The sequence below is a fragment of the Larimichthys crocea genome, chromosome XII (genome assembly GCF_000972845.2).
Source record: "Larimichthys crocea isolate SSNF chromosome XII, L_crocea_2.0, whole genome shotgun sequence".
NCBI lineage: Eukaryota > Metazoa > Chordata > Actinopteri > Sciaenidae > Larimichthys > Larimichthys crocea.
Window position 1 is genome coordinate 3,287,942 of NC_040022.1, and position 11,561 is coordinate 3,299,502.

At 44.0% G+C, this 11,561-nt stretch overlaps 2 protein-coding genes across 2 annotated transcripts in view; one reads left to right on the plus strand and one right to left on the minus strand.

The window, feature by feature from the left end:
- Positions 1 to 3,303, minus strand: part of LOC109136697 (E3 ubiquitin/ISG15 ligase TRIM25) — a 3,964-nt gene extending 661 nt beyond the window's left edge. The window contains 8 exon segments of the mRNA XM_027284928.1: positions 4 to 395; positions 398 to 439; positions 442 to 490; positions 492 to 518; positions 520 to 559; positions 561 to 1,012; positions 2,645 to 2,695; positions 3,076 to 3,303. Of these exon segments, the coding sequence (XP_027140729.1) occupies positions 4 to 395; positions 398 to 439; positions 442 to 490; positions 492 to 518; positions 520 to 559; positions 561 to 1,012; positions 2,645 to 2,695; positions 3,076 to 3,207 (1,185 nt within the window). The 5' untranslated portion in view covers positions 3,208 to 3,303.
- Positions 3,304 to 4,431: 1,128 nt separating this feature from the next.
- LOC104937070 (kinesin-like protein KIN-14E) lies at positions 4,432 to 11,516 on the plus strand. Its single transcript, XM_027285896.1, has 13 exons — positions 4,432 to 4,465; positions 5,249 to 5,368; positions 5,973 to 6,035; positions 6,114 to 6,227; positions 6,352 to 6,465; positions 6,763 to 6,929; positions 7,297 to 7,957; positions 8,210 to 8,352; positions 9,093 to 9,153; positions 9,272 to 9,480; positions 9,559 to 9,745; positions 10,364 to 10,459; positions 10,994 to 11,516. The coding sequence occupies exons 4-13, from the start codon at positions 6,210 to 6,212 to the stop codon at positions 11,141 to 11,143; spliced, it is 1,806 nt and encodes a 601-aa protein (XP_027141697.1). The 5' UTR covers positions 4,432 to 4,465; positions 5,249 to 5,368; positions 5,973 to 6,035; positions 6,114 to 6,209; the 3' UTR covers positions 11,144 to 11,516.
- The last annotated feature ends 45 nt before the right edge of the window (positions 11,517 to 11,561 follow it).

Here is an 11,561-nt window from a genome sequence, read left to right on the forward strand (position 1 = left end):
CACAGTCCCCTCATATGAAGGTGGACGGACGCTGACTTCTGTCCAGTCCTTGGTGGGTGGAGCAGCGTTCAGGGACGGGAAGCTTTGGAGGAGGTGGAGGTGGTCTTGAGACTGTGAGAGCTGTGCTACCTCAGTGCTTCTCTTCTTCAGCTCAGAGATTTCCTGTTCCAGCTCTTTGATGAAGCCTTCAGCCTGTTCCTCTGTCTTTCTCTGCTTCTCTTTGATGGTGTCGATGAGCTCGGCCTGACTTCTCTCAACAGACTCCTTCAGAGCGGTGAAGACCTGAACACCATCTGCTATCTCTCTGTCTGCATCTTCCTTACTGAGCTTCACTGAGCGTTTCATCTCCTCAATCTTCAGTCGTCTCTTCTGGATCATCTGCTGAATTTCAGCCTTGTCTTCTCCAGCTCAGTCTTCTTTCCTTCATATTCTTCTTTCAGGGAACAACATCAGTGTTCTTGTGGTCTGAATAGGTGCAGAGCATGCAGACACCACATCTGGTCGGTCTTACAGAAAACGCTCCAGCAGTTTATCGTGCTTCGTACACATCCTGCTTCCAGGTTCTCCACGGGTCAATCAGCTGATGTTTCTTCCGACCTGACGTTGTCAGATGAAGCTCCAGGTGAGTCTCACAGTAGGAGACCAGACACACCAGGCAGGACTTCAGGGCCTTCAGTTTGGTTCCAGTGCAGACGTCACAGGGAACTTCTCCTGGTTTGGAAACTTGTTGCTCTGAGCTGCTGCTGCTGGCTTTCTGTTGAGCTGACTGTCTGAACTGAGCAGCCATCTCAGAGATGAAAGTATTGACCTGCAGCTCAGGTTTTGTGGAGAAAACCTTTTTACAGATGGGACACTGACACTGGACATTAATATTCCAGTGTTCAGTGATGCAGGTTTTACAGAAGTTGTGTCCACATGGTGTGCTGACTGGATCAGTGAACACATCCAGACAGATGGAGCACAGAAACTGATCTTCAGTCAGCAGACAGCTGGCAGCAGACATATCTACACTCTGAGGACAGAAAGTGTGAAAAGACAAACTGTAATTACATGTCTTTGGATTATTTAATGAACCATCACATCAACATCCAGGAATATTCAGGATACTGTTGCTGCCTACATCAGTAAATGCATTGATGATGACCATCACAGTACGGGCCAATCAGAAACCATGGCTGATGGGGGAAGTCCATCGATTACTCAGAGCCTGTAATGCTGCCTTCAAAGCAGGTGATGAGGCTGGTCTAACTAGCAAAGAGGCAGTACAGCAGCAGGATAACCCACCACTTTGCTGACAACAGAGACACAAGGAACCTGTGGCAGGGGATACAGACCATCACGGACTATAAACCGTGATGCAAGGCTGCAGGACCTGACAACATTCCTAGTCGTGTGGTTAAGGACTGTGCAGAGGAGCTCAGAGATGTCCTCACACAAACATCTTCAACACCTCCCTGAGCCAAGCTGTTGTCCCCACCTGCCTCAAGAGTACCACCACCATCTTGGTTCTAAAGAAGGCCTTTCCATCCTGCTTCAATGACTATTGCCCTGTGGCACTGACCCCCATCATCATGAAGTGCTTCAAGTGGTTAGTCATGCAGCACATCAAATCCATCCTCCCTGGACCCCTACCAGTTTGCATATCGGGTCAACTGTGCAACTGGTTGCCGGACTTCCTGAAGACGACAGGCTGTCCGGGTTGGCAGCAACGCATCCAGCATCATCACCCTGAACACAGGGGCTCCCCAAGGATGCATGCTCAGCCCCTTACTCTTCACCCTGCTGACCCACGACTGCACTCCAAAACACAGCACCATTTCCTTCGTCAAGTTTGCGGACGACACTAATGTGGTGGGACTCATCAACAACAACGATGAGTCAAACTACAGGGACGAGGTGAGCCGACTGGCTGGGTGGTAAAGAGACAACAATCTGTCTCTTAATGTGGAGAAACGACTTCTGGAGAGCCTCCACCCCCGACCATGACTGTTGTGGAGAGAGTGAGCAGCACCAGGTTCCTGGGTGTGCACCTCACTGAGGACCTCTCCTGGAGCAGCAACACTGCATCACTAGCCAGGAAAGCTCAGCAGCGCCTCTACTCAGCACTCAGCATTACAGGTGACTCCACCCATGAAATTACACCATGATTAGTAGAATATAAATCATCCTGGATTCTGTTGTTATATTGAACCAACTGAGAAAATGTTTGTCAGTGAATTTGCAGTCTGAGTCTGCATGTATTCAGTTCAGATGTACTAAAACAGCTCATTCTACAGTCAGTTCCTGGACTATGCTGTGAGTGAAGGACAGCTCAGAGGTCCAGTTCAGTGGTGGTATTTCTATAGAACTTCCTGTCTGAGTGGAGCTGAGGTTTTGAGTTCATACTGGAAACAGGTTGGTGAATCAGCTTAAGCTAAAGCTGGCTGTGACTGCATTGTGTCTAACCTTAACTAGCCGGAGTTCAGTCACTGTTTGGTTTTTACCTGGAAATGTACATTTGTTGTTTTTCATCAAAAGTGACACATTTCTATGACATGTTCATTTTTACATGGTCCAACATGTTTTAAAGAAGTTTTTGCTTTGAACTGAATTATGAGCAAATATTCAGTCAGTGTGTTTTGTCTTTGTAGTGCAGTGTACTCACCAGTGATTGACAGAGATTCTGCTGTTTGTGGAGAAATCCAGTTGAATGTTTCTTTCCAGAGAAACAGAGAGAGACTTGTAATAGCAGTTCTTGAAACACAGTAAATATTATCAGCTGTACTGCCTCACAAAGACAGACAGCAGGAAGTACAGAAACAGGGAAGGTGGGACAAACATTGAAGTTGTAAGGCTGTTAATCAAAGTTTGAAACAGTTGTAGAAGTTGTAAAACATCAACTTTATGACTGTATGAAATCAGATCCTGGACTCTGAACTTCAGACAATCCAAAGGCCGTCTTATCTAGGCTAGTTATCTTTTAGCAGGCCTGGTTTATCTGCTATGTTTTCTCTGTGACAGTTGGATTGAGCTTCTTCCTCATATATGTATGTGCTATAACAAACTTTAAGAAGCTTTGTAGTGCAGTGTACTCACCAGTGTTTGACAGAGATTCTGCTGTTTTGTTGAGAAGAACCTGATGGATTCAGTTGAACTTTTCTTCACAGACAAACAGAGAGACTTGTCTCGACTGCAGCTGCTGACACTCTGACAAACTTTCACTTTCATTTGAGGAAATGTGACGTTGAAGCTTCTCCTCTTTCAGTGTTGCTCCTCCTCTCAGTGCAGCTCTGTAAGTGAGCTTTGATTGGCTCATTAGGAAACACCCTGACAAAGCTTTGGAACAACAAGAGCTTCAACTTTTTGTAAAAACACAGAAAAACTGAGAAACTTTCAAAAGTTTTAAAAGTAGTAAAGTAAAATACTTCTTTCAAAGTAATATTTGAAATGTATAATTTGTTTTTTTTAGTTTCCTTTTATAATAAAACAGGACAAATCTAAATTTACACTCATCAATATTTGTTTGTCTGTGAACCAAACTCTCACTCATAAAATCTTAATTTAAATCTAAAACTTAAAAGTTGCTGATCCGTGACGTAACATAGCCTGTGTGTCACGCGGACAGGTGTGTCAGATTGCACCTGTTCTCACCTGTCTAGCAGTCATCACCTGTTGGGCCTGTCTGCCCTCTTTCTCTCCCTGTCTGTCTGTCTGTGGATGTCGGAATGGGCAGCGGAGCGTCCGTCAGTGAAGCATCCCGACCGGAGAGGCAGGAAGCCGGACAGGCCGAGGCTGAACCCGGCCAGCCCTCCACACCTGCGGGGCGGAGCGACGCCACCCTGCAGGTAAACGTCTATTTCATTCAAGAAGAAGAACAGTGTGGAGCACCTGAGCTGTAAATAGTAGATAGATGCAAAGTAATAAGTACTTTTACACATCTTTAGTATTTTTATTTTACTTCATACTTTGGAGGCAAATATTGTCCTCAACAGTTATTTAACAACTTTAATAACTTTGTTTATTATTTAAAAAATCAACAAATGAAGTCATAAATGATGACGTATTATTATAGGTGCAGTATATCATCAATATCGGTATTAAAGTAATTCAGATCAACTTTAAAGTGATGAACATATTAATTAAAAGTTCCATTCTACACCTTTGTACTTTTGTAGTACTTCTGCTTGTAGCTTGAGTACTTTTACTACAGTACTGCTACTTTAAGTTGTGAACACTTTTTCCATTTCTGGTTTTTGGCTGAAAATCTCTGTCGTGTTTTCAGGCAGACGAGGATTCAGCGAAGCCTCAAAGTCACACTGTGGATATTCAGTCTGTAAAAAGTGAAGAGGGAAACCAACAGACGAAGGACAGAGAAGAAAAACAAGAAGAAGACGGTGAGGGAAGAGAAGAAGAAGAAGAAGAAGAAGAAGAAGAAGAAGCTCGACGAGCAGAAACACAAACTGTCCTGAATCCAGCTCCAGTTACTGTAAGCTTTTTAAAATATTAACTCAAACATCAATAATGTATCTATCATGTTATCATTACATGATCATATTACAACTGTCATGTAAGTTTGTCATCTAATATTAATATTAGTATCTGACACAAACAGAAACACAAATATTCAAGTTATTCACAGATTTAACAAATATTGAGAATTTAGTGTTTGTGGTCTGTTCTTTTTAAAATAACCACGATATAAAAAAAAAATATCAAAAATAAATCGAACATTTGAAAAAATATATTTAATTTAATATGCCTCAACTTTCTTTTATATTAAATATTTCACATTTCAGGTTATTTAAAAGAAAATACTGCAAATCAAAAACAAAATATAATGGACTTGGAAATTGGACAAAACATGTTCACGGTTGCAGTAAATATTAATATTATACACTCAGTGGGCCGCCTAAAAAACATTCATAATGCTTGATGAAGTCTGCACCAGTGGAGAAAAACAAAATGTCATTTTTTTAATGACATTTTGTCAGACGCATTAAAGTGTCAACAGTTTGTAGCTCTCTGAGAATCAGATATATCAGTAAAAAAAACTAAATGTGACGATGTGCAAAACACTGAAACCACATATTAAATTAAAAATAGCACAAAGACGACTTTGACTTTGTCTTTAAGATTTCTGTGCAGGTTTCACACACTACACACATTCACAGCGTTCTGGTTACTAGTTCGTTAAGATGATCATCGATCATGCTGTAGTGTTTTACTAATTATAATAATCCTCTGTCTGTGCTGTAAACTGTGTTGTCAGGAAACTGTGGCTGAAGGTGAAGAAGTGTCTCTGGATTTTGAGAGTTTCCTTCACAACAACGGGACGCTCTACAGCTGCTTCAACCATCATGGGAACAGAGTTTATGTCGACGAGTCACAGGTAGAAACGTAGCAGTCTGTCTCGTGTGCTCATGTTTCTCTACATTATGACCACACCGATTTCATAATTTCACAGTTTTTGTGACGTTTATTAATCATATCACACACTCTCATAATGTATGAATGTCTGCTTCTCACTCTTGGGCTCCAGGGTTCTGTTATTTACTGTCATAGCTTTAACGAACACCGCTATGCAGATGACACTCCACTAATTGTCTCTCTTAATTCTGCATAACTTTAAGCCTTAATATAATTTGAACAGGTGAGTTCTGTAAAATTCATATAAAATGCATAAACCTGGCTAATGCTACTATTGACATGTCCTGCATTTTGGCCTAAGGATTTGCTGTAGAAACTCTTAAGTGCCTTCTCTCTCTGCTTCCCTATCTAGCTAATGTAGTGAAATACCGTCTTGGGTGGATAATGTCTAATACTTTTTGTTTTCTTACAAGATAGAAACTTCAAGTTTCAGCTCGATTTGCTTTGGAAGTCCAGCACCATCCAGAGCCTGTTTCACGTTGGTCCTGTTTGTTTACCAAGACAAACCACACGAGTGTGATTCTTTTGTCATATCCGACTCCTCATTGTTGCCCTGTCTTTACCAGAACCTGCAGCCATTTCCAAAGGAGTGGTACAGTCAGGGACATTTCCTCACCCCCAACAATGAGGTCTGTCTGTTTATAATCAGCTTCTCTACAAACTACAGATTCAAAATGTGAAACTGTGATCAGTATTTTGTCCCTTAGAGCTCCGGTCAGGCGCACGCTCCGGCCAGCAGCCAGCCGGCGGTCAGGGAGGACGATCGCACCGGCAGCATCTACATCCAGGGCAAAGGAACCGTCATGACCTACATGTTTGAGGTGAGACAGGATCTGGAGCCATAATATCAGGAATATAACATCTTCATGAAACATCTTCTGTCGTTTCTTTTTGTTCCATAATTGCTGGTTCTGCTGTTTCATCGTGCCCTGCAATGTTCTCCAGGAGCGGGTGAATGTCTGCAGGTTCTGGGATCCTCACTCGGGCGTCTGGCTGCTGCTGCCTCTGCAGTGGGAGATAAATGTTGAGTTTGTCAAAGCTCGAGTCCAGCGAGTCATGGTGAGGACGTTTCAAATATGGGAGGTCAAATTCAGGTTTCTGGTTAACTGACTGAGCTCTTTCTCAGCTATGCAGATTTTACTTAGGTTCACTTTATAGACACAGTTGCCACTTGATTTGTTTCAGTTCCTATATCATATTGATCCATATATATATCGATTTACTGTATTTTCATCTGTTTGCAGTGAATCATCAGAATAAATTCTGTCCCATTTGTTTGCAAAAGCAATCCCAGTCTGAATCTGATGACCTGTGTGAATGTAAAGCAGAAGGTGTGCGTTTGGTTTTGTGTTCCAGTCCACCCTGCCAGGTCTGGTGGACCAGAAGGAGATTACTGCAGCACTCAGACAGTGTAACTACGACCCCGAAGAGGTCATCTCTGTCTACCTCACCATGTTTGGAGAAATTCTCCTGCAGGCCTCTGCGGGCGGCAATCACAACTACGCCGACCTCAACTCCTTCAGGTCTGCAAGATTAGTATTGAAAGGGATCCGAACTAGTATAACCAGAACAGCAGACTAGTTAGGCCGTATATACAATACAAGAACAACGTTGCTGCTGTTAGATCTTTACTACGAGTATGAAAGTTTATCCTGATAGCAGCACCAGTATCGTGGCCATTTTAAGCCATTGTCCGCTCTATATTTAGACTCTTTCTTTATGTATGCTGTACACAGGATGTGTAAATAGTGTTCAACATCATAATTGAATCTGTAATGTAAATTAGGGGTCTACAAGCAGGCTTTACTGCACCTCAGTGTCATGCCTTAACACTTTCACTTAAATCAGGAGTTGCTCCATTAAACAAAACATCTCGCTTTAACCCAGCAGGGCCCTCCTGGAACGAGACAGGGTCATTGAGGATCTCAGGCAGAAACTCCAGACCAAAGAGAAGGAGGTGGACAATCTCTTCCAGAGGAACAGTTACCTGGCGAGGGAAGTACGCTACCTAAGCGAAGTCGTCCAGCACCTGAACCAGAAATTGGCTGAGCTTGAGGCCGACCAGCAGGAAGCACGAGAAAAGATCCGATCCCTACTGAACCGCCGGGCTCCTGCAGTCCCACCTGCCAAAACCATCACCAAGCCAGCCGTGGACACCGATCAACTCCGCCAGGTGAGCCGCCTGACACGTGAACTGAATGTCTCCAACAAGCAGCTTCGATCCACAGTCCACCAGGCGCTGACCGACATGAAGAACCAGCTGGAGGAGCTGAAGGGTGCTGCGGGGAAGTTGACCCAGGTGGAGCAGGAGGCAGCCGGGGAGGTGGAGGAGCTGCGATCCCTCTACAGGAAGGAGGCGGTTGAGAGGAAGAGTCTGTACAACAAGCTGCTGGAGCTCCAGGGAAACATCCGGGTGTTTTGTCGCTGCAGGAAGACCACGGCCTCCAGCTCCTGCCTCGAGAAAACCGACGACCAGGAGGTGGTGGTAGTCCAGAAGGGAAGCAAGAAGAAGTTCCAATTTGATAAGGTCTACTCTCAGACCAGCACACAGGTAATGACTTCAGCTCTGTAAGGAAGGAAGGCAAGCAGCTGGCTGCAAAGATCTGCAGACCTTTTTTATTTTAGCTTCATTTTAACAGCACTTAAAAAACTGACACATAATGTTTCATGATGTTTACTTAAAGTGAAAAGTACTGCTGGAATCCAGAAGTCCAACACTGGCATCTCTAGTCTTCTTCATTATTTTAGATTTTGGAGGAAACATCAAGCAGCATCTTTTTTCCATCTTCCATCCTTCCTGCAGGAGGACGTGTTTGCAGGAACTCTTCCCGTCATAACTTCCTGCGTGGATGGATATAACGTCTGTATACTGGCCTACGGTCAAACCGGTTCAGGAAAGACGTACACCATGATGGGCAGCAAGGAAAACCCAGGAGTCAACATCAGGTCAGAGAATTGGGAGACGTGTGACAGATGATTTCACCAAAACATCCTTCGTCTTAAAAACTGTACACCGAGGCTTTGACTGTCCTCGTACCCAATCTGAAGTTTTTGGTCTTAAAATGTGAACTTGCACCTGATGTGGGGATTCAACACAGATTTAATGTTGGTGCATGATGAGTTTGGTGACAGAAACTTCCTGCAGAAGTCATCCTGAAACCACCACAGTTTCTGGGAAATACAGGACCAGTTTGATCGACAACGTATCCACTTTACCATGTCTAGATCATACTCTTTCTAATATTATTTGCAGAGACCCAACAATTCCCACCATGAGCAAGCACTTGGCAACAGTGAAAAGGAAAAACTTTGGAACCCGGATCATTGTCTGCAACTTAAATCAAACATAGCCATTACAACTGTTGGGATGGGAGGACAAAGTCTGGAGAGGACGAAGCTTTTATCGCCCAAACACATTTAAAATCCCTCTGCAGTTTGTAATCTCCCTGACTGGAACATTTAACTGCTGTCAGGGGCCAAATGAGGCTAATTGCATGTCATTATGTAATGTGTCACCTGACGACGGCTCATCAATATGCCAAGCATCGGATCAGCAGAGTCGGTTTACCCCGAGGGGTCGAGTTTCCTGTCAGAGGGGAGACAAAACAACAACAGCACCAAGCTACTCATCAACAGCTCGCGTTACCTCGTAACATGCTGCCAGTAATGCGTGTTTGTTTCCTCAGGTCTATACGAGAACTTCTACGCATTTGTGCAGAAAAAGAGAAGGTCTCCTACACGCTGAAGGTGTGACGTTGGTTGTGATGTGGAGCTCTGGAAATCAAAAACTTTGGTGAAATAAATATATATACGTCACCCAAATTTAAAAAACTTCCTCTCAGCACTGCATGTTTCTTATTTTCAGATTTCAATGTTGGAGATTTATAATGACAGTTTGAACGACCTTTTGACCAAAAGCGCCAGCGCTGCTCTGGACATCAGAGTCCAGGGGAAATCAGTATCTGTCCCAGGACTGACCCAGATCCAGGTCCAGACCGAGGCCGACATCCTCAACGTCATGGAGATGGGCGAAAAGAACAGAAAGATCGCCTCGACCAAGATGAACACGCAGAGGTGCTGCTCTGAGGCTAACGTTGAACTATAACTGATAAAAGTCAGAATTTTTTATGGTGTAATCTGCCTCCTCCTCAGTTCTCGGTCTCACCTGGTGGTGGCGCTGGAGGTGGAGGGCTCAGATGAAGTGTCCGGACTGACTTCCCGTGGTACGTTGACCTTGTGTGATCTTGCTGGATCTGAACGGATCTCCAAGACCGAAGCTGAGGGTCAGAGGCTGGTGGAGGCAGCCGCCATCAATAAATCACTGACAGCACTTGGACAGGTACAAACACCCACGAATGTGCTCACCTGGTTTGGTTCCACAGACGTGATCTGGAACACTTAGAAACACGTAAACATGCTGAGGAGCATCACCATTCGAACACACCCGCTCATTCTTCTTTGCAAAATTGCAACCGCACGGAGCATTAGCACCAAGATTTGACTGCCAAAATATAAAGCATATGTTCAGCTCACATTTGTATATTTTGCACTGTATTCTCTGCAAACCTCTTCAGCTCCAGCAGCTTCCTCAGCCGTCATTTTCTAAACGCCAGTGGTCCCTCTTCTTCGAGATGTGCCCGGAGTTCCTCACTCAACTTTTTGACCGTTCTGAGTGAAACCGTCCGGGTCAGTTATGTCCAAAGTTTGGTGACTTTGAGACGCAGCATAGTGTATATTTAAACATCTAGGAACACCAACAAACAAAAACCTGTTGGAAGTAAATCTTCCACCTGTAGCAACAGCAGGTTTCAGATTGAATAACGCCTAAACCTAGTGGGTTTAACACAGCGCCCCCACCAGGCACAAACATACACCTTCTGTCTAAATGCAAATATTATTAAACAGAGAGACTTTGATTCAGGTCAAAGGTCAAAGGTCGTGGTTTGCTCTCTTTCAGGTGTTCAGCGCTCTGAAGTGTAATGCCCTCCACGTCCCGTTCAGGAACTCTAAACTCACCCACCTCCTGCAGCCCTGCCTCAGCGGAGACGCAAAGGTAAAGGCCGTCTTTCAATGCCGACAGGTGAGATGGGTTAACCACAGAGGAACCTTGAGGGAACGTTCAAGAACGACACTGCATTGTGCCTCACATTACTGACTCTAATACAGCCCAAATAATCTGTGCCCAGCTGCTCATTCATTAAAGCAGAGTAACCAGGTTATAAAGATAGCTTTGCATTAACAGAAGGTATCTGAGCTGTTAGCAGAGCCTGAGGAAACTCTCTGGATGTTTTTAGATGTTTCACAGATACAAAGCATTACTGCTGTGACCTTTGCTTTACTGTATGCAGTAACTGTCACTGAAGCTCCTTCTTCCAAACTCTTTAACACTCGTCCTTCCATTGGTCTCCAAACATCTTATATAACAGGAATACTTTTGTCAGACGATCGCCAAATTATATTTCAGTGATATGAAAACCAAACCGACCATTGGCCCTGAGCCACAGTGTAAACGAAGGTTTATTAATGAAGCAGGTCTACTTCAGACACGTGGAGTCTCTGACGGCGGTGTCCTCTGGTTTCTCTGCAGTGCTGTGTGTTCGTCAATGTGAGTCCAGACGTGAGCGACGCGGTGGAAACACTGAGCACGCTGCAGTTCGGTTCCACCATTCGGCAGGTTTCTCTCGGAAAGGCAACGCAGAACATCGTACTGGCTAAAAACAACAAGGCTGCGAAGTAAACCGAGGAGGCGATGAACCGGACGCAACGTTTCCCAAATTCAGTTAGTGTGTTTTAAAAAATGCAGCAGAGGACAGTCACTACAGGGAGAAACTTTCCATGTGAAGTTGGAAATTTTGGAAATATTCTATGGAAATTAATTAATGAATTAAGTGTAAAATATGGGTAATTGAAACAAAGTGTATCATTATCCAACCATAAATCTAAACACGCAAAATAAAACAGATTTATTTGTAAGTTTATCAAGTTTGAATGATTTTATTGAACAATATTCTGTAGTCCACGGGCTCACATGTGTCTTCAACAGGCTCTGTGTGCTCTGGGCTCTAAAGTGTGGTCCAGGTACAGAGATCACCTGTGCAGGTAGGGGGCGTGGCCTCAGCAGCCCTGCAGTAAGCAGTGTGCTATGTGCATGTGAC

Bases quoted from the DNA above. Each gene is read 5' to 3' on its own strand.
- LOC104937070 (XM_027285896.1), top strand. The intron at 7,958-8,209 runs GTAATGACTTCA...TCCTTCCTGCAG, and splicing joins ACTCTCAGACCAGCACACAG to GAGGACGTGTTTGCAGGAAC. The intron at 9,154-9,271 runs GTGTGACGTTGG...TCTTATTTTCAG, and splicing joins AGGTCTCCTACACGCTGAAG to ATTTCAATGTTGGAGATTTA.